At 39.2% G+C, this 20,648-nt stretch overlaps 1 protein-coding gene across 3 annotated transcripts in view; it reads right to left on the bottom strand.

Annotated features, from left to right (window-relative positions):
• The window catches only part of DENND3 (DENN domain containing 3), a 41,376-nt gene that overhangs the window by 3,176 nt on the left and 17,552 nt on the right, over positions 1 to 20,648 (bottom strand). For all 3 annotated transcript variants that reach the window (XM_052787678.1, XM_052787679.1, XM_052787680.1), the window contains 13 exons: positions 18,396 to 18,492; positions 14,431 to 14,534; positions 13,944 to 14,125; positions 11,607 to 12,128; positions 10,044 to 10,306; positions 9,317 to 9,487; positions 8,256 to 8,385; positions 7,666 to 7,773; positions 6,328 to 6,467; positions 4,928 to 5,088; positions 3,382 to 3,515; positions 2,220 to 2,335; positions 1,953 to 2,090 (listed from right to left, as the gene is read on the bottom strand). In XM_052787678.1, the coding sequence (XP_052643638.1) occupies positions 1,953 to 2,090; positions 2,220 to 2,335; positions 3,382 to 3,515; positions 4,928 to 5,088; positions 6,328 to 6,467; positions 7,666 to 7,773; positions 8,256 to 8,385; positions 9,317 to 9,487; positions 10,044 to 10,306; positions 11,607 to 12,128; positions 13,944 to 14,125; positions 14,431 to 14,534; positions 18,396 to 18,492 (2,266 nt within the window). The remainder of the gene's footprint in view (positions 1 to 1,952; positions 2,091 to 2,219; positions 2,336 to 3,381; positions 3,516 to 4,927; positions 5,089 to 6,327; positions 6,468 to 7,665; positions 7,774 to 8,255; positions 8,386 to 9,316; positions 9,488 to 10,043; positions 10,307 to 11,606; positions 12,129 to 13,943; positions 14,126 to 14,430; positions 14,535 to 18,395; positions 18,493 to 20,648) is intronic.

Genomic DNA, 20,648 nt, shown 5'->3' with positions numbered 1-20,648 from the left:
TGTAGTTCTGCTCTCTGCACTGCAAGAGTAGAGAAAATCCAGGGAAGAGTAACTAAAACTATCAAGAGAAAGGAACAGCTGTCATATGAGCAAAGATGAAAAAAGCCAGGACTCCTTAGGCTGGAGAGAAGACAGCTAAGGAGGGATCACATTAAGGTTTAGAAAATCACAAAAGTGCAGATAAGCAGAATGTAGAACCACTGTTCAACACATCCTGCAATTAGAGAAGTAAGGGACACATGTGGAAACCAGTAAGAGTTCAGTTTCACTTAGAAGAAAGTACTTCCCTGTACATGGCTGGCAGTGAACTTCTGGAAACTGCTGCTACAGGAAACTGTGGCACCAGCAAGTTCAAAATGAGATGCAATCCACAGAGATTGGGTCCAAAAATAGATAACAAAAGACTGAGGCAGAGGTGCACACTTTAGTTCCCCTAAACAAGAACCATAGACAGTGAGGAAGCTTAAGGGGAATGGACTGCAGATACAGGCCAGGTTCACACGCTCTCCCTACATAGCACTGCTATTGCCACCGTTAAGAGTCAGAATATGGGGTTAGATGTACCTGGTCCAGCGCAGCAGAAAACAGCTGTGGTCTTCTGGTGCATAGTTTTGTACTGGGTAAGCACTCACTGTTGTGTATCAGTAACGTTTAACCAGCCAGAAAGCATCCTATTTCAGATAGACACATGCAATTGGTTTTGTCTCAGGTTTCTTAAAGACAAACAATGGCTTGTTTTTAATTAAAGCACTTAAAAGCAAGCCAGTGGCAGACAACTCTACCAGTGTTGTTGGTAGCCTTTACAAGGCTGCAAGTTCATTCTCAGTAACTGTAATGCTGTGTGAAAGAGGAGTATGGGTGCTCCAGCTACTACAATAGGCTCCACAGTCCCCTTGGACAACCAAGGCTGCTGAGCTGTTGGCAGGCTGAAAGATGGTGCATTGAACACTCAGGTTCAGGAGATGGATCACACAGGAATATTTTCCAATTGTTCCTTTTGTATCAATGAGTTGAACTACGATGTTAGTTAAGGTGGAGCTGAGCAAGGAATAAGTGGAAAAGGAACAAAGTTCTTAAGTAGAACAAAAGAGAGCTTAATGCCTTGGGGTTTCCAAACAATCCTTTAATTCCCTTAAAACAGGGGTTAAATATATCCATCTCTACTCTGGGCAAGGATATCTCAAAAAGTTTTTCCGTTTTAGTTCACAGATCTAACTAAAAGCTGAATACACAGAAAGCTTCCCTATTTCATGAGGCACTTCGTGAAAAAAAAGTCATTTTTGAGGAAGGAAAGGAGGCGGGGAAACCCGAGAAAGATTCAGAAAGTTGCTTTCCCAATAGGTATATATTAGCTATTTATTTGTAAATTAACCCTAAACCTGTCCATGTGGTATCAAAACTACAATCATTTGCACAGCTACCGAAACCATGCAAAAAAAGCAGGTACACAGCTTGAGGCCAATAATGACAGGGACACAAGATGCTAAGGTAGGAAGCCATTGGCTCCTTTGGTCTCTGTTGAGTTAGGAATGTCGTAACTAAACAATAAAAAGGTCATCTACAAAAATAGGCCAGCTAATTGGCATTTATTGTTTGTCTATTAACCTTTTCCAAGGCTTAGTCTAAGGAGCCCTGAGACTAAATATCAAGGGACCTAAACTTTCAGTTTCTACAGTTTCCTGAAAATGTCAATGGCTAATAAAAGTCACCACGCATTTAATTACTGATGAGGCTTCTGCCTTGACATGCATTTTGGGTTATACCGCTAACAGCCAGTTGTGCTGGGCAGTCATTAGCTTCTCTGATTTCAAAGAAGAATCAATGTTTCAAACCAGTACCTATGCAAACACCCAGTAAGGAAGCTAACCAATGCCAGCCCACGAGAGCTGCAAACAAACAAAACTTTAGTAAAGAATTCCACAACAGGTAAAAACAGTCCAAATGTGTCTCACCTGATTTTTAACTCTTATCATACAAGTAATCTCGAAGCAATCTTGAAGATGAATCTTTTGAGGTGTACTTGAAAAGTCTTTGGTGCTCCAAATATACAGGTCACTACTCCCTGAATAAGATGCCCACACTTCATCTCTCTAAAGCACAGAAAGATATGTTTAACGTGAGCACTGCTGACAGGAAGTATATTGCATTAAGTAACTATGGCTTGTAATGCCACATCGTCATGCTTCCTTTAAACTCTATTAACAATTTAAATGTAATACCTCAGGAAAGAGCTGGAAGCAGAGAAAATAGGAACACACATCCTTCAGGTGATGCTCAATTTTCATCTGTAGTTGAAATTCATGAGTTGACGCTACAAGTATGCAACTTCCAGTACCTTCAATATTAAAGATAAAGGGTTAGTAACAGAAGTGCCTACTACTTCCTCCATCTCTATAAATCATGGAGAAAAGAGACAAAATAAATGGATGCATCTAACAACTGTCTTGTTTCTCAATCAACAGTGAAATCTTTGAGGTACTTCTTCCTGTTTTCCCACAGTATCTAGTTTTTAGATCTGTTCTTTCTCCAGATGCTAGTTGCTATTCTGCAGTGCATACACCTGTTAGTTTAGAGTCCAAAAATCATGAGAGGAGAAAAAATGAACTCCTTAAAATTAGGACATCCCATACTTAGGTTCTCAAGTACACAATTACTTTAATTTACAGAACTGAGACCAAGCGTCTGTGCTACAAAGTTAACAGGGCTGAATCCTTATCCCACCACAGCAATGGCAGCATCGCTACTGCCCACAGGAGGACCAGGAATTTCCCAAGGCTTTAGCTGCTGTTCTGTTAAAATATGTTTGGATCCAGGCTCTTATGTATGGCAATACTGAGAATCAATGCAAAATTCTTGAATTGGTCACCATTCATGGAACAACTTCAAGATGACCCTTTACCCTAACACAAAGCTTTACGTTATTCATCTAAACTCCTACAGAGGGGACGACAAATTTCTAGAAGTGGCCAAAATGCAGGCCTGGGGATTACCAGGTCAGACCAATACTCTAAAGTCTAGCTGAAATACCAAATAGAATTTGCAGCCAATATTGCCCCTCTAGATTTTAAAAGGACTTTCTCAAAGTTTTCCATTCCAATTTACAGGCATCGCCAGGGGAGGTCAGACAAATACAGCGTGGCCAGAAGTCACATCCTGCAGCACAGGCAATACCTCCAGGAGTGATCCAAGCTAGCCATCCATATAAATGTTTTAGAGGCCTCACCTACAGAAGGCTGCTTAAACAGACCAAGTGGAGAATGGGGGAAGAACATCATGTACACATAAGTCCGAGTTTGAGATCAATGTATTGTTTCGTCTAATAAAACAGTGTGTTACGTGAAGATTTTTTTTTTTTTTTAATTATTTAAAGAATGAACTTACAGCACCACAGTTGGTCATTATGAAGCTTGATAGAAGTGAGATTTTGGCAGGGCAGCTGAAAGACATGGTTAACTTTCAGAGTGCTGATATTCCAAGCAATCACTGTTCCATCTAAACTGCTTGAGTATGCTTCACTGTTGGTACAGATTAAAAAAAAAATAGTAACAATAGTATAGCATACATTCATGTTCAGAACAGAGTGCATAGACAAAAGAGACTTCCAAAATAACCAATTTTACAGTAAGCCAAATTAATGTTCCTTCATCTCAGAGACTGGAAGAGTAAAGCACAGTAATGATTTCCAACAGAAAATGGACTGAAGTCCAAAAGGCTTCAAGGCCAGACACTACCATTATTTTAATAGCAAACAATTAGACAGGTTCAATTCTTTTAAACAAGGTGACCAGAGTCTTGAGTGGAAAGGAGCATGTCCATCCTGTGCCCACCAAGACGCCTAGGGAAGGATCTAGCTCTAAGTGAACTAGAGCACGCGTTACATCATGCATGAGGAGTTAAGTAGAACAAAAACTTTCCCTATAATTCTCCTGAACGTTGTTGCCTGTTGGATTTTCTCTCTTTTTCTCTCAAGTTACGACAAAAATATCTCAAAAGTGTTTTTCTTTGCTACTGCACCTGAGAAAACAAATTGTACTATCTTTTTTTTTTTTTTTTTTAACCTTTAACATCTGTTGTCTTCAGATGAGAAAACCTTTTTCAGAAGGTTCCAACACCACCTAAGCAAATTCTCCCTGAAACCCAGTTACACCTGCTGCATCACTGGCAGAGCTATGGCTGATGTCTGGTCTGACCTGGGAGTTGCCACTCCCATGGGAAGACAGCAGGTTAAGGCCTCCAGCCAACACTCTTCCTAGTACTACCTAAAGATCAAAAGCATTTTGTCTGAACAAAACAATAAATGTGTTATTTGTTTTACAAACAGGCAAGAAAAATCCAGGAGCATGCTGTAAACATCTAGTCGATGATGTGCTCGAAGCAAAAATGAAGTGGTCTTTAGACTGCATCTGTATTGATTCATCATTGGATGCTGCCAACTCCTGGCTGCTCTCATCCTCGTCCAAAAAAGCATTTCTTTATCCTCTTTGTTCCAAAGTACATAATGCTCTTTCTTTAAAAACAAAATTCTTAGTTTACCACATACAATATGGGAGCTACAAAAATGGGTTAAATGAAGGCTTATGTTAGCAGGATAAGCCCCCCTTGCCACCATTTAAAACAATAAATTCTTTCCAACATCTAGGAAAATCACTCACTGATTTCCTCTATGGGCTCCTTTTCCTTGAGCACAAGTTAACTTTTCACCTTTGATTCAGTTAAATAATTAAAGCATAATACTATATAATTTGGATCTGGTCACTGCAGGCCAAATTCTCTAGGCTGGTGAATACTGTTCTAGCTACGTAAAATGGCTTTCTGTTTAACCACAGGAAGATTCTCCACACGTCCATGACTCTTCTGGTGGTACAGACGTCCTTCACGTTTGCTTCTATATGTATTTTTAAGAAGAAAACATTGTAATTAAATATACCTGGGTATTCCATTCTTCTTCTCCACAATGATGTCTGTAACATCAGAACGATGATCATTTAGTTGTTTATTACAAGACATACTGTGGGTGTTGATTATGTAAATAATGGAGTCTTGAGAACCAATCCACACATGACTCTGTTCTACCATGATCATACAAGTCTGGGGAGAAAAAGCAGGATTAAATAAAATCTAGAAAAAAAATCACTCTTTATTGTAACATGGAAAAAGGCTATATTAAGATCCTGCAGTTTTCTGTGATTACAGTAATAGATCAAGACTTGGCGCTCACTCCAGTATCCTATCCTTTGCTCTAAAAATAATGAGAGGACAGATCTCTTTGCCGAGTTTATCCTTCATTAAACAGCATTAATAATATATCTTGGTAACTGACTCAAAGCTGTGTTTCCTGGCCGAAACAAAGTAAAAGTTACAAAGGGCATCAGGGGAAACCACAGAAGTTAGTGTATTTCTCTTTTCCGGATTGGAAGCCGTCCCAATCGTCTCATATAAACATACTTCCTACTTCAATTAGAAGTAGCGTCTAAGAAAATATTGCCTTCTCTACGGTCTCTGGGACATCCTTCCCTCGTTCCGAAGCTCTTTATTTCTCTCCCTCCTGAGTCCCATCAGTTCCAAACTTTCCTCCTCTTTTCTTTATCTTCTTTATAATAAGTCGGTATCTGACTCTTCTGGATTTCCATCTTCCCTCTACCCAGCTCTTCACCATCAGCTTTACCTCTCCCTTTTGGACTCTCTCCCACACTCATCCACAGCAATGTTTCTCAGCTTTCACACAAGTGACCTATCCAATCTGTTTTCCTGCATGTTCTCCCTACTGTGTGTTTTTCATTCAGTTTGCAGCTCTGGTTCAGCTTCCCCTTTCATCAAGTGAGTTACTCTTTCCAGGTGGTCTTTCACAAGCAACAACTCTCTTTAACCTGCTGGTTGAGTCATCGTCTTTTAGAGTGCTCTCTCTCTTTCAATATCATCCATCTGGTTTCCTTACACCTTTCCCCAATTTCCAATTCTTCAGCACAGGTGACTTTTCACCTATTCTTAGGGCTCCCCTTCTCATCTTCTCTTTATATTGATTCTCTTACTCTTTCTCTTTAACTGTTTCAAGCCTGACTTCCTGCCCCAAGAACCCAGGCTATTAGGCCAGCAGGCCCTCCCAACATCCAATCCATCACTTCTCACCAGTTGACTTGTTTCATCATGAATTAATTTTCTCTCCTCTCCCTTTTTCTCAAAAATCTCCATTTCTCCAAGTTAACTGAAGCCCAAGCAACTCAAGTGTCTTTCTACAACTTTTAAGGAATGGCAGTGCAGGGCCATACAGGCTATAGCAACAAAAACATCAAGCTAAAGCAGCAATTGTGGCATGTGTGTCAGTCTTACCAGCTTAGAGTGGCCCATTTTGAAACAGTGTTGTTGAATAGACCAGCTAGATGCATCAAAGACCACCACCTTCCCCTCATTTAAAGCACACCATAGTTTCGGATGAGCATTGCCAGGTCTTTCTGAAGGGTCAAGATGCCCTAGAAATGAAGCAGAGAAGACGAGAGAGGTAAAAGAAAATAAACCACTTTTGGAGACACATGGGAAAACCATTATTAGGCGGAGCAGCTTTCTACCAAAACACATCTGTGTTCTGGAACTTACATCACCAGTTAATGAATGACACAATTTTCACGATGAATTTGTGCTCGTTCTCATCTATTTATTGAGCTCACTTGATGATTTAATCTTACAGAGCAGAGATAACCCTTTTCATTGATGACTAAGTACTTAGCTAACTGGCATTGCAGGAAGGCTTTTAAGCCCTATGAAATACAACTAATAAATCCATGGATTCTATCTGCTCCATTAGACCTCCACTTAGAAACCTCATATTACAAAGAAAGAAAAGCACCACCACCCACCCACATAGAGTTGCTCCTGCCCACTTCCTTAACTTTGGAATTCCACTAACTTTCCCCTTTTGTCTCAAATTGCCCAAATACTAGGAATTACGTATGAACTTACATCAGAAGACTAGTAAGGTTATGAAGTTAAGAGTCAGGAACTTCTAGAACTAACATCTCTGCTACCTAAATTCATGCCCATTGCACGCAGTCTTTAACTTTTTTTTTTTTTCTCCAATGCTTTTTGAATTAATCAGATATAAATGTGCCAGGTATCTCAGAAAAGCTCACATGGAAATTGATAATGCTTTTTTCAGGGATGGACTTAAATTACATGCGATGAATAGTACATTAGGTCACATACTATACAATGAGAGTCACGGGCTTATAGGTCTGGCTGGGATTTCAAGAGGTGATACACTATTCCCTGCACTGTGGTTCAACCAAACACCCCCATATGACTCTACTGAAAAATAAAAAAATAACAATGAATATTGATCAATGGTGGAGCATCATTCATCCACCCTGCTCAATAAATGAGGCAGAAGTCTTAATGGGAAATCAGCACATTAACACAGAATTGAAGTCTATTATAAGGCATATACACACAGGAAGACAAATTAAGACTGTGAAAGCTATGCCTTGGAGTATCTTAATATGCAATATTACTGTTCTTTTTTAATGATTTTCTGGTTTAGTATTCAACACACTACCAAAGCATGTCAGAATGTGAACAAAATCAGGCAGTCATAATACCAGGTGTTAGGAGATAACATGCTTTATAGGCTAATTAAAGCTGGGCTAACATAAAGAAAGCAATACATCACCTTACCTGGCGTATAAAGCAAGACATCTATTGCCTGTGGAAATGTCTCACCAGCTGAGGGGTTGATCTTGTGCTTTAATGTCTCTGAAGTTGTTTTGGGGACCATCATAGGCACTAAAATAGATTTTTAAAAGGTCATGAAGTGCACACTTAAACTGAAAATAGATCTATAATTCTTACAAAATAAGAATTCTGCACCATTTATTCACATTTCTCACTTTTCTTTCCCTCTAGCCTGACTAGGAGAGCCCAAACACCATTTGTATGAATTTTGGTAGCAGAAGCATGCATACAACACCCAAGCAGTCTAAACAACCGAAATAAAAACACAGTATCCAACACGGAGACGGACATACCAATTAAGGTTCTGATGCACAGAAGCAAAAAACAAAACCAAACAAACAAAAAACCCCCAACAAAACAAAAACCTAAGCTTTCTAGTACTATTCAATAAGCTACATCTGTGAAAGTGCAATCAGACTAACGTGTTTTTATATTTCTACAGATAATCAGTTTGAAAACCAGAATATAAACAGAAAGAGATGAGACAGATGATGCAACAACAGCAGGCTTTGTAGCATTGCTATGTGACTGACCTTCATTTTTCATCCTGTCAAAATAAGACAGCTTAGAGGCTGCATATATGGTTTTGGAGGACTGCAGGGCACCAACCACAGCATCCATCAGGAGAACATTTGTCAGTGCTTGCTGAATATACTGAGGATCCTGAAGACAAAAGTCTTACTGTAGTTTATCTATTGCTCTTTATTCTTACAAGTCTCCATGTTCAACAATCACAACACGTCATGCTTAGCACAAGCACTAGCCAGTTGCTGCCCTGCAGCATAATACATGCTACTTGCAGTCAAACCCCACTCCCACATCACATGTTCCACTCTCAAGCAAGGTCACAGAGCAGACAGCCAGGAGCCAGTGTTAATTCATTACACTGAAAGAATACTTCAGATCTGACACAATCTTGATACAGGATGTGCAAACAAAACCATATGAATGGCAGTGATGGAAAACACAGCGGACATAGGATGGATACCCATTTTCAGGCTGGATCTTTCTTCATGGGAGGGAAGTAAGCATTATGCTTTATCTTGGCTAAAGTGATTCAAATCCTTCCTGAAGAACCACCAAGCTACATTTTCACTATTAAATTCAGCAGTCATGAAGAATTATGTGGTTTAAATGGAAAACCTGCTCATATGATCCTTTTTCTCAAGGTTTCTGTGGCAGGAGAATATATTTTGCTCTATTCGTTGAAAGGATCTATAGTCACCAGGCTTCCAGCATGGCAAAACTCTTTCTATGCATTATGTTTTGAAGCAAGGTGGGGATAATTTTCTGTTCGTTAAGATCACTATTCTCATACATTGTGGACTTCAGAAACTATTTCACAGAACTACTGACTAAACTAAAAGTTCCATGCCAATGGACGAGAAAAAATATCCTATATTTTTAAATGTAATCTTTTTCATTATTATTCCAAAAGTAGTATATTTAGAAGTAACAGCAAAAATAAAAGCGTATTACTTAGCTATTGTTTGCTGACACGTAGAAATTCTAAGATTGGTGCATGAATTATTTAGAACAGAGACAGAAAGCACATACTTCATACTTATTTGGTTAGAAATTTCCATATTTATACCTTGTGATCATCTGCCATTTTCTTTCCAGCCCACATTTCTTTCACTATCAGGTACCAGAGATCACACTCAGTTTTAAGGTTAGCTTCAAAGACTTCTTTTTTAGATAATGTTTTAATCCTCAGAGTAGGTATTCTCAAAAGAAGGAAAGCTACAGTCGTGCTCTTAACATCCTGGAAAGGTATGAAAAAGAGAAAACAAGGAGAGTGTACCATGCAATCACAGATAAAGTGCAGCACTCATCTTACAGGGCAACTTTCTCGATTTCTAACTACAGCTAAATATTTCAATTGTCCATACACACCGTTAAGCAGAGATGGTTTTGTGAAAATGTAAGTTCGAAACAACATCATACAGCCTTTGCTCCACAGTGGATACAAGCTGGCTCGCTGGCACCACAGTCAAATAAGCACACTTAATGCTCACGTTATTAAACTTCTCTAACTCTATATCCCATGTGCTGCACTTCACCCACTTCTGTACATCTAGATGTTATGATCTCTAGATTTTTATTCTATGTCATCTTAGCACTTAGCAAACCGTACTATATCCGCTCTGAAATTTTTGGTGCAAAGACCCAGAATTTTATCTAATCACTCATAAGTTACTGATTTCAGAGGTGTTTCCTACACTCCTTACTGAAACTTTGAGAGACAGATCTTTTTGCAGAATGGAACATGGCCTATATCCATAAGCATGCATGAGAACAAGAAGTTACTTGATGCTCACCTCTATATCCCTGAAAGCAGCAATCTGGACATAGCCAGGACGTCCTCCTTCAGTCAAAAGGAACAAGCGCTTTTGGGTCAGAGCTATCTTTCCTACACCATAGTTAGTTTTAACTGAGCAGGATAATTTGTAGACACATTCATTTTTATCTAGATGCTCTATAACTGTTGGTGGCAGATTCACCTCTTGAGCTTCTGCTTCAGTTTCTTTCCAGTAGTTGTAGAAATCTCTGAATGTTTCAGGATCAATTTGTTTCTGATGTCCTAAAAAATTTTTAAAACCTGTTTACTGTGAGAAACTATTATACAGATTTACACAGAAAGATAGCTTTAAAAAGATACTAACTTTCTAATCGAGCCTCTAACAGCATAATGGGTAAGCAAGGTGCAAAAACTACAAAAAAATAGGCCTGGAAAACAGTTAAGAGACAAAATTCTTCTCTTGACATAGAAAGGTTCCTCTGCAGTTAGCCTAGGCCACAGGTCCCATGCATCTGGCATCCTCCCTTCCACCCTGCTCTGCGGAGGGAGGGAACAAACACTGTGCCAGTCTTGCTTTTTTAAATTAATGCCAAAAATCCAGTCAGCCAATGGGAAAGGATTTGTACTTCCCTACTGAACTGAATACTTTTCATTATGACTTTCCAGTTCTTTATTCTGTTGAATACTAATATATCACATACTTACCAACCTGGGATAAAAGCTAAAGTTGTAACAGTTAAAGACTTGAGCAACAGGTATTCTGAGTAATTAATTATTCTAAGATTTCAAGTGTTTAGACAGCAGAATCTCAAACACACACAAATTCTTGTGAGATGTATGCTACCTCTGGCTTCAGAAAGTCTTGCTATAGTTTTGCTATTTCGACCAATGTTTAATCCTTTATGGCCACAAAAAGTAACAGTTACTAGAGTAACTAGGCACAGAAAGAGAACTGAATCGCATTTTATAAAAGCACTCTCAAACTATGTTTTTAGAAATCAATCACAAGATTCAAACCTCATTCAGGAGAGAAGAAAGTTCTCTCAAATATAAATGTAACCTCTCCTTTTGCTATGATGACCATCCAAGAGGAATTTAACTGTAATTACTTGAATTCTGGATTTTGTCAGTTTATTTTTAACCGACGGCCACCTTGCCATGTTACCTCGTGGTTCTGTAACACAGAGGTATTTTCCATTAGCAATTAGGACAGTCTTGTATTCACCATACTCATAATCTAAACCAAAGCAGAACCGCACACCATCAAATCACAAAACTACCTCACCTACACAACATGAAAAATTGTAAATTGCGTGCCCACATTTAAGCAGATTCCTTGTCTTTATTGTGGATGCAAGTACAGACATTCTTGTATAAATTAAATCTATTCTCTGTAATGATCCTAATTACATAAAATTGTCCATACAGCTCACATATTGTGAGTTTTTAGAGGCCCAGAAAATATTGAATAATAATTAAAAACAACTGGAGACAAAAATTTTATTTTGGTTCATAAAAAAAACAGTTTGAAGTTGTCATTGCACCAATGTAGATGGTCACTAAAAATCTATCTTATACTCACCTACTGTTAGGGCATCAAATAACCGATGTATAGTGTCTATATCTTTGACAATCCCAGATTCCTGGATTCGCTTCACAAAATCATCCAGTTGCATATGTGTTTTTGGCAATTCAAAATTTTTTACATGGTCATCTATTTTCATAACTTCTCTTTGTTTTTCCATCACTCGACTTATCAGCTTTTTCAGCTCAGGTTTGCGGTCTGCTTGCAAACGCTCAGAAGGAGGCATAGTTTCCACTATTTTTCTTACAAGATCAGTAGGAAAAATTCTTAAGTCTGTTTTATCTAGGTTCTGAAAGTCAGAAAGTGCATTTAGTAGTTTCCCTTGCATCAAGCTAATAAGTCCCCGGAGGTAGAAGTACCTTGCCAGCAATGCCGAGTTATCAGGTGGTAAGGTATTTATAGCTTTGCTGAGATGGTTGAAGAAGTCTGTATAGTAGGAGTGAACACACTGGAACATCAGAGGAAAGTGAATTTCTGGGATTTTGAATGTACTGACTGATTTGGAGGGCATTTTCACAGCTAATAACAAACAAACAAAAACTGCATTGATTAGTATAAGCAGTGAGTAAAAGTGCGAGTATCTTCACAACCAGCAATACTACAAACAAAAAGAATCCCCATCACAGCAACAAGTAATTACATTGCATGAAATTCAAGTAAGATTACAGTTGTGCTAGGGACACAAATATATTTCTATGTCCATCATCCTCATTATCAGAATATTCCCTAATCTGATAATATCAATTCTGGGAAACAAAACAAAACAAAAAACAAAACAAAAAAAACAAAACAAAAAAAAAGGAAAAGAAAAAAGAAGGGAACCCCCTGCCCCTGTGCAGTTTCTATAGGACTTGCTTTGTTAAACAGTGATAAGCCTAAGCCTACTGGATTGGGTTTGCATGGCAAGGTTTTGGTAGCAGGGGGGGCTAGAGGGGTGGCTTCTGTAAGAAGCTGCTAGAAGCTTCCCCTATGTCCGACAGAGCCAATGCCAGCCGGCTCCAAGGTGGACCCACCACTGGCCAAGGCAGAGCCCATCAGCAACGGTGGTAGCGCCTCTGGGATAACAGATTTAAGAAGGGGGGAAAGTTGTTGCAGAACAGAAACTGCAGCTGGAGAGAGGAGCGAGAATATGTGACAGAAACAGCCCTGCAGACCCCCAGGTCAGTGAAGGAGGAGGGGGAGGAGATGCTCCAGGCGCCGGAGCAGACATTCCCCTGCAGCCCGTGGGGAAGACCATGGTGAGGCAGGCTGTCCCCCTGCAGCCCAGGGAGGTCCCCGGTGGAACAGATCTCCACCTGCAGCCCAGGGAGGACCCCATGCCGGAGCAGGTGGGTGCCCGAAGGAGGCTGTGACCCCATGGGAAGCCCACGCTGGAGCAGGCTCCTGGCAAGACCCATGGAGAGAGGAGCCCGTGCTGGAGCAGGTTTGCTGGCAGGACTTGTGACTCCACAGGGGACCCACGCTGGAGCAGTCTGCATCTGAAGGACTGTACCCCATGGAAGGGACCCACACTGGAGCAGTTCGTGAAGAACTGCAGCCTGTGGGAAGCACTCATGTTGGAGAAGTTCATGGAGAACTGTCTCCTGTGGGAGGGACCCCACACTGGAGCAGGGGAAGAGTGTGAGGAGTCCTCCCCCTGAGGAGGAAGGAGTGGCAGAAACAAGGTGTGATGAACTGACCCCAACCTCCATTCCCCATCCCCCTGTGCTGCTCAGCAGGAGGAGGTAGAGAATTCAGGAGTGAAGTTGTACCTGGGAAGAAGGGAGGGGTGGAGGGAAAGTGTTTTAAGATTTGGTTTTATTTCTCATTACCCTACTCTGATCTGATTGGTAATAAATTAAGTTAATTTTCCCCAAGTCAAGTCTGTTTTGCCCATGACAGTAATTGGCGAGTGATCTCTCCTTGTCCTTATCTCGACCCATGAGCCCTTCGTTATATTTTCTCTCCCCTGTCCAGCGAGGGAGGGAGTGACAGAGCAGCTTTGGTGGGCACCTGGCGTCCAGCCAGGGTCAACCCACCACACCTATGTTTAAAGGTAGTGGAGAACTGGACATAAGGTGGGTGAGGACTGAATGTGGTTACTGACTCAGGAAGCAATTCTCCAATATCAATCCTATTGTGACCAATCAGTCTTTTCTGGTACAGCAAAACTTAGAGCAGGCTACGGACTGAGTTAACATGCAAGAAGCAGCACAGATGAGCCCCAGCTCAAGATGACTCAGCTCACCATTTCTTTCCAGCATCTGACACTGTTTCTGTGAAAATTATTCAGTGACGTCACCCATAAAGACAACAGAAAAGACACTGTATTTGTTCAACACATTCTTCCCTTACCAACAGTTGTTTCTATTCTTCGAAGTGAGGAATTTCTAGCAGGGCCCTCTGGCAGCTTGATATCTTGTAGATTAGGCATACTGATTACCATACGCCTACTAATCATGTACTGTGGATTAAATCGTTTAGAAGCCATTTTCTCCATAGTCAGTCTTCTTGGGGTATGAAACATCAAGTTTAATCTGAGAAAAATAAAAATAATATATAACTAGTTTTAAAATTCAGTATACATACACACTAAATTACTGATTAATTTTTTTTTTGTACAATAGTGTTAAATTACAATTATAGTACCAATTTACAATTTCAACAGCCATGGCTGGACATGTTCATATCACCCTTTTACAGTAAGCTTAATAAAATGGCCTATCAATTAGTCAATCTCATTCATAGATGACCTGATCTCATACCAATAGAGTCAAAAGGACTTTTATCACTGACATCAACAGAAGGTTCAAAACCAGAATAAGGAATGAGAAAAATTTACCTATCCTCTTCAGACTGGGTACTCAACTCAAGTCGAGCGAAAGCATCCATCTTTCTGTTCAGACGAGCTTTAAGAAAAGAGTGAAACATGTAGGTCTCTAAAACCTGTGAAACACAAACTCGTTAACTGTGGATCATTTACAGTTACATTTTTATTATCATGTTTTCCTCATTTTTATTACCTTTACACATGCAAAGCTGAGAACTTCCAATTTAGCAATCACAAAACCAAAAATATTTGCAAGCTTCAACAACAGAAGACTAACTCAGTTTCCATTCACCTTCTGTACTTTCATGATATTTGCTTAGTGGCAAACAGTAATCTCAGATGGCCCTCCAAAAGATGAAACCAAACAAAAATGAGATATATTGAGCAAAACAGAGAGTTTTAGCTACAAGTTTAACAGTATATTTTCTGCCTACAACTAAGTGCTGATAATATTGTCTATGGTTTGGAATAAGAAGTTTGTGGCACTCTAACATTATGCCATCAAACTGAAAAGACAAGTGAGTCATCTTTTCTCCTGGTAACCCCCAAAATTGTCCCCTGCTCACATAATTATCGTGGTGTCATCCAGAAATAATTTCTAAAAGGTCAAATCGCTACTTTTAGGATAGAGGACACCATAAAAAATGCCAAGTGTGAATTAAAAAGAGTTAAAAGCTACCATCTCCCACCACCACAAATTAGAACAAGATGAAAGCTAGGATTTGAGGCAACACAACATGTGGACTATACAAATGTTAGTTCTAGCACAGGGCTTTTAGTATTGTTTGCAATAAACAATTCAGAAAACTAATCCGTTCAGCAAATCAAATGCAAACTTCATCAGGAGACAATATTGTTATAACCAGGAATCCTGTCTTTATGTTTATACAACCTCCAGCCTTTACAAACTTACTAACAGAAAGACAGTTATATCTTTGAACGTAACCACGAAAAATTACTTTGATTAATGATATATCCCAGAGGCTTGCCTAAAGTACCCTTGTTAGTCTTGGAGTTTATCACAGGACCGGAAAAAAAAAAAACCAAGCCAACAACCCAAAATACCCACTGATCAGACATCAGTATAGTTCTATGATGTTTTTAAAAAGCAAATGAGAAAGATTCATAAGTAATCTAGGTATTCTGAAATTAATGGAAATATTTCACAAACAAATAGGTTATTCTTATTCAAGATGCCTCTTATCAATCCGTTTGCAACGCATCCTGTAAAATGGCATCTGCAAAAGCATCAAGATTTCTGCTTTTAAGTATTTCTCCAGTAGATGGCATATTTTATTGGCAATTTTATGTACAGGACATGACAAGCTGCAGGAACTGAAAGAGTCCTTTCTAATAGTTTCTGGAGTTCTCTTAATATAATTCTAGATACAACTAGTAACTACTCCATATTGTGTTATCTTCTGAGATTTACTTGAAAGCAAAGCTGCCACAATGTGTTATAGTATTTGAGTCAGCTGCTCAAAGCTCTTCTTAAATGTGCACATCTGAATTTTAAATGAAATTTAAATTTCAATTCATAGAATTGCCACTATTTCATTTATAACATTAGAAAGTGCTACTGAAAATATTTTAATTATTTCTATTAATTTGAAATCCTGGTCAGAACATTTCCAATTAAGTGCTTTCCTGATGACATATTAATAGGTTCTTTTTAATTTTTCCTTTTTATTTGTTTGTTTTTAAGAATGGTTGCTAGTGTTGGAAGTTTTATCCAACAAACACTGCTTCCTATTGAGGATTCATCAGTTTGTTATCTTTGAATTGCCAGATATTCTGCAAAGTTTGGCAACTAGCACTTAAGTAAAATGAGATACTTTTCTGATCATTTCCTTCACACACTGACATCTCCTTTAAATGGATGTTCAGAAACTTTTCTTATTATATGTTTGAAGTAGGAAACAAAACAGGAAACAAAAAAGGTGTTATCAACAACAGCCTGTTGATACTAATTAACAGATCTTTTTGCCAGATATAAAACAGTTACTCCGGAGAGCCAACTGCCAAATTCTAGAGGCAAAGGAAACCTCTGTAACTTTCATATGCACCCACAGAACATAATTAAAAGCAAATGTAAAATGGCAGATGCACTTTCTTACAGTCCTTGTTAAACCTTTGCTTTGACCCACAAGTTTATTAAACAAGCTATAGTATCACCAAAAAAAGCAAAGACACGCTCAATAATATTTTACTTTTGAGAAGCTTAAATAACAGCACAACATGTCTTACAGTTGGTTAAAATAAGAAGCTACTTCATAAAGCATGTGTTAAAAACTACTCTGCAAATTGCATCAAAGGGTGCAAGAAGCTGAGAAAGATGTCTGGCATCCCTTCAGAAATTAGGTATTGACCATAGACTCTCCCAGTTCAGGGTAACAATCTTCCAAACAATTATTTTTTTCATTTAACTATGCTAAACTTTTTATTTGGTTAATAATCATAACACTGAAAAATATCACAGGAGTTTATAACTTTGGACTTTGGCGTGCTGTGTCAAGACCGAATTCTCCTAGAACACTGTATGTGGCTAGACACAAACCCTTAAAACATGTAAATTCTGTTTCTCACATACACAACAGTTTAGTTTAAATCTTTGAAGGCAAATATTAATTTAATCAGGTGCAAACAATTTAATGCAAAATAACAGTCTCAACTGCCAGGATGAAACTCTCAACCTTCCCACTTCTGGGCAAAGTACCCTGACACTGGAAGATACTCTCACAGGAACCTGTGTACTCTTAGTCTCTTTCTCTCCCTGCTCCTTTCCTTCTGTTCCCCCTTCCTTTCTCCTTCCTTCTCACCCAAAGGATATCCAACCTTTGATGGTCAGTGACAGTCCTACACCAAAGGCACGGAGAATCATTCTAAATCCTACAGCCTGGTGACCAAGACACTCTCCTTTTAATGAGAAATTAAACCCACACCATTTCCTTAGGATATACAAAGCCATTACATAAAAGGCAGACTCATGCACCAGTACTGTCTGTGCTCCAGAGGACAACAGACCTGCATCCTTTATAAAAGCCTGGTTCACTGTATACACTGGGTGAAAACTGAGTCATTTTGGAGCTTCAGCAGATCAAGCTTACACTAACAGAAGGATAAAGCTTATCAGGGCAGGCGTAAAAGGGACTCAGGGCTTGTACAGAAAAACTCCACACCCCTACAGGGTTTCAAACTCAGATAAGTACCTAATAAGGAGAGTTAGCAGGAAGGCTAAGAAAAACTATGTGAAGATTTCAGGTTGTCCTTTAGCCTCTGGCACTATTGGGCCTGGCCTGAGGCTATGCACTATTTGACTATTACTTCATGGACTTTACCAGCACATAAAAGTAAGCTACAGTTATACTACCTGGTAAAGCACATGTAAGCTAAATCAACCTATGTCCCATATGCCCTATCACACTGCAGGCCCTAAGGACACCAGTGCCACTCACGCGCTCAGAGTCAGCAGCATGCGTTCGCTGCGACGCATTGTGAGAAACGGGTTCATGGGCTGGTGTCAAGCAGGCACCGCCAACTCCATGCCCTGTTGCTCAGGCTGCAGATAGAGCAGGTACTTCAATTTGTGTCATGTGAGCTCCCTTCTGCTGTGCTCACAGGCTTGCTGAAAACTCCTGTCTACGTATGGGCTTCGGTCCAAACAGTTTGGACAAGTGCCTGTGCTTAAAATACAATTTAGATGTAGCTTTACTGACCATCTGCCATAGGTTAATCTCACCCCCGAGGAATTACATTTAATTTGCTCTGGAATTACATAGTACCTTGCTCTCCAAAATGCTGTCTACTATTTTACCTGTTTATAGTAAATCAAATAAATTTAGTAAAGCATTCTGTGAAAGTTGATGGTTCAACACCACCACACAGACTGAACTGTGACCATTCTATTAATATTTGGCATTAATCCTAAAATACAGATTAATAACAGAGAATCACAACATATTTAACACTGAATTTACCTTTTTGTAAAATGGCTGGTCTCCGGTTGCCCTTGTTTTCAGAAATTCTTCACTGTTAAACACTCTATGTTCATAATTTAGATGGTCTTTTACCTCCCTGGAGACAAAAATAAATACATAGATAAATATGCTTGGAGATTTGCAAGCAAGTCGCACTTTTGCAGTAGCAGCAGCCCACTGTTACTACTAGAAATACGCTGCAGCATCAGAAGGCAAAACAGAAATATGCTGCAGTATCAGAAGGCAAACTCAGTTTTAATGAACAAGTCTGAGTTACTGAATCATAGAAGAAGAATGCAAACTCTTACAAGAAGTAAGACGGGCTACCTGCTGCGACTGCCATTTCAAATCAGCAATTCACTTAGAGTCTGTGGGATCAATTTTAGTAACCCACAGAGGAGAACCTATATATTTAAGTCATGACTTAGGCTCTAACCCTGGAATTACATTTACATACACAGCTCCTGAATCACATACAACCCATCTGGAGTACTAAAAAGACAAGTGTACCTATCCACATAGGCAATTTGAAAGATGTAATGGGACAGTGTGAGGTCAGATCACATTGCAACTGTAACATGCATGTGAAATATTATAGATCAGGTAATTTTTTCCTGCACTCTCAAACTTGGCTCATAAAGCCAGCAATAACCGGAAATTGTGTTAAACTAAAGAGACAGAACTATTGAAATAAAAGAGAAAGCGAGATAAGGAACTGATGCATATTTAGTATATGCATGGTCACAGCAGGCAGCAGAAGCCCTATACTATCCTTGGAAAACCAGACCTCAACAGTAACTTTTGTGCCCTAAAGGTGAGCCAGAAAAAATTGTTTCAGGAGCAGAACGTGGGAGTTTTTCAGAAACAAGCTGTTCTCTGAAATGAAGTCTGTGAGTAAGAAATGGTAAGTTATTTAAGCTAGATACGTGCAAGTGGCTAAAATCATGGCTCCTTTTATTATTACTTCTTATTTCATCTACTCATGCGGGGTATTGAGGAATAAGGAATTCCCATGAAAATACATGAATGAAGAAAATAAGTTGGTGAGCTAAAATTTGAATATAAGCACAAAAGGGGAATCTCAGACCCATGCAGAGAACTGACAGGTCTCTATATCACTTGCTTTTCACAGATCAGCGATAAAAGCCCATTAACAGTTTATCAAGCCATATGGGTTCATAAAGAAGATGGTTAGTAAAAGTACATAGTTCTATATAATTCTACATAATTTAGCACTGTTTGCTTTAAACATGGAACCTCCATGCACACAAAAATACTACAGTGCTTCACTGAAGACAGTAACAAGTGCCAGCACAATTGCATCAGAGATTTACTTTCCTTCACTCCTGGACGCTGGTAGATATAGCATTAGAAGATAGAAGAAACAAGGCTGAAAAAAAGAACAAAGAAAGAAAGTTTGAGGGAAAGGAGAAAGAAAGTAAGACAAGAATCAACCCCTTCACAAAACATATTACTGCTTAGAGAGCAAAGCATCTGTTCATTTTTTGTAGCCAACCATTTAGTGCATTAAATAGTTCAAGCTGTTAGCAGCAAAATGCATTTCTCCTCATCTTTATCTGGAACATACTGTTGCCACACACTGAAATCCACCAAATCCCAGTGGTAGCACATCAGGTTGTAAATGCATTTCAGTTTCCACATCCAGCTAGCTATAAAGTCTGTTCTATCCTCCACACCCAGCAGCTATTGTCCCCCTGGAGGGCCCAGTCACTTGTATGAACACTCCCTAAGCTGACCCAACAAAATCGAGTAGGTTAATGGAGACCTGGTATTTGGACTATATAAATTAACCCAGCACCTTCTGACTGAAAATGTTAGGGAGCATTCGTGTGAGCAATTCGGTAGTTGATCCAAAAGGGAGCACCATCTCCTGCAAGAGGCAGCAAGAAATAGGTGGGGATGGTTATCAGCACAACTATTTGCAGACCTTTGTCCATATAAACAGATTCTTTAGAAATGCCAGGTAGGCAGTTTCGTTTTCATGGTCAAGCATGTTAGTATCTATGTAAAAAGAAACGAAGCATATGCAAACCAGCCATCTGTTTGCTGCACTTTTTTGTACAAATCACCTACCACACTTCCATTCCCTCCCCAAATACAAGCAAATAATAGCAGGATTTACAACCAGTACCCAGACTGATAAGATGAAGCAACTGTGGGTATCAACATACTACATTAGATTAAGAACAAGGAAAATTAGCACAGTTGGATGTTTTTCTAGAGGAAAAGAAA

This window comes from Harpia harpyja, chromosome 5 (genome assembly GCF_026419915.1).
Source record: "Harpia harpyja isolate bHarHar1 chromosome 5, bHarHar1 primary haplotype, whole genome shotgun sequence".
NCBI lineage: Eukaryota > Metazoa > Chordata > Aves > Accipitriformes > Accipitridae > Harpia > Harpia harpyja.
This window is presented reverse-complemented; position numbering and strand designations above follow the sequence as displayed.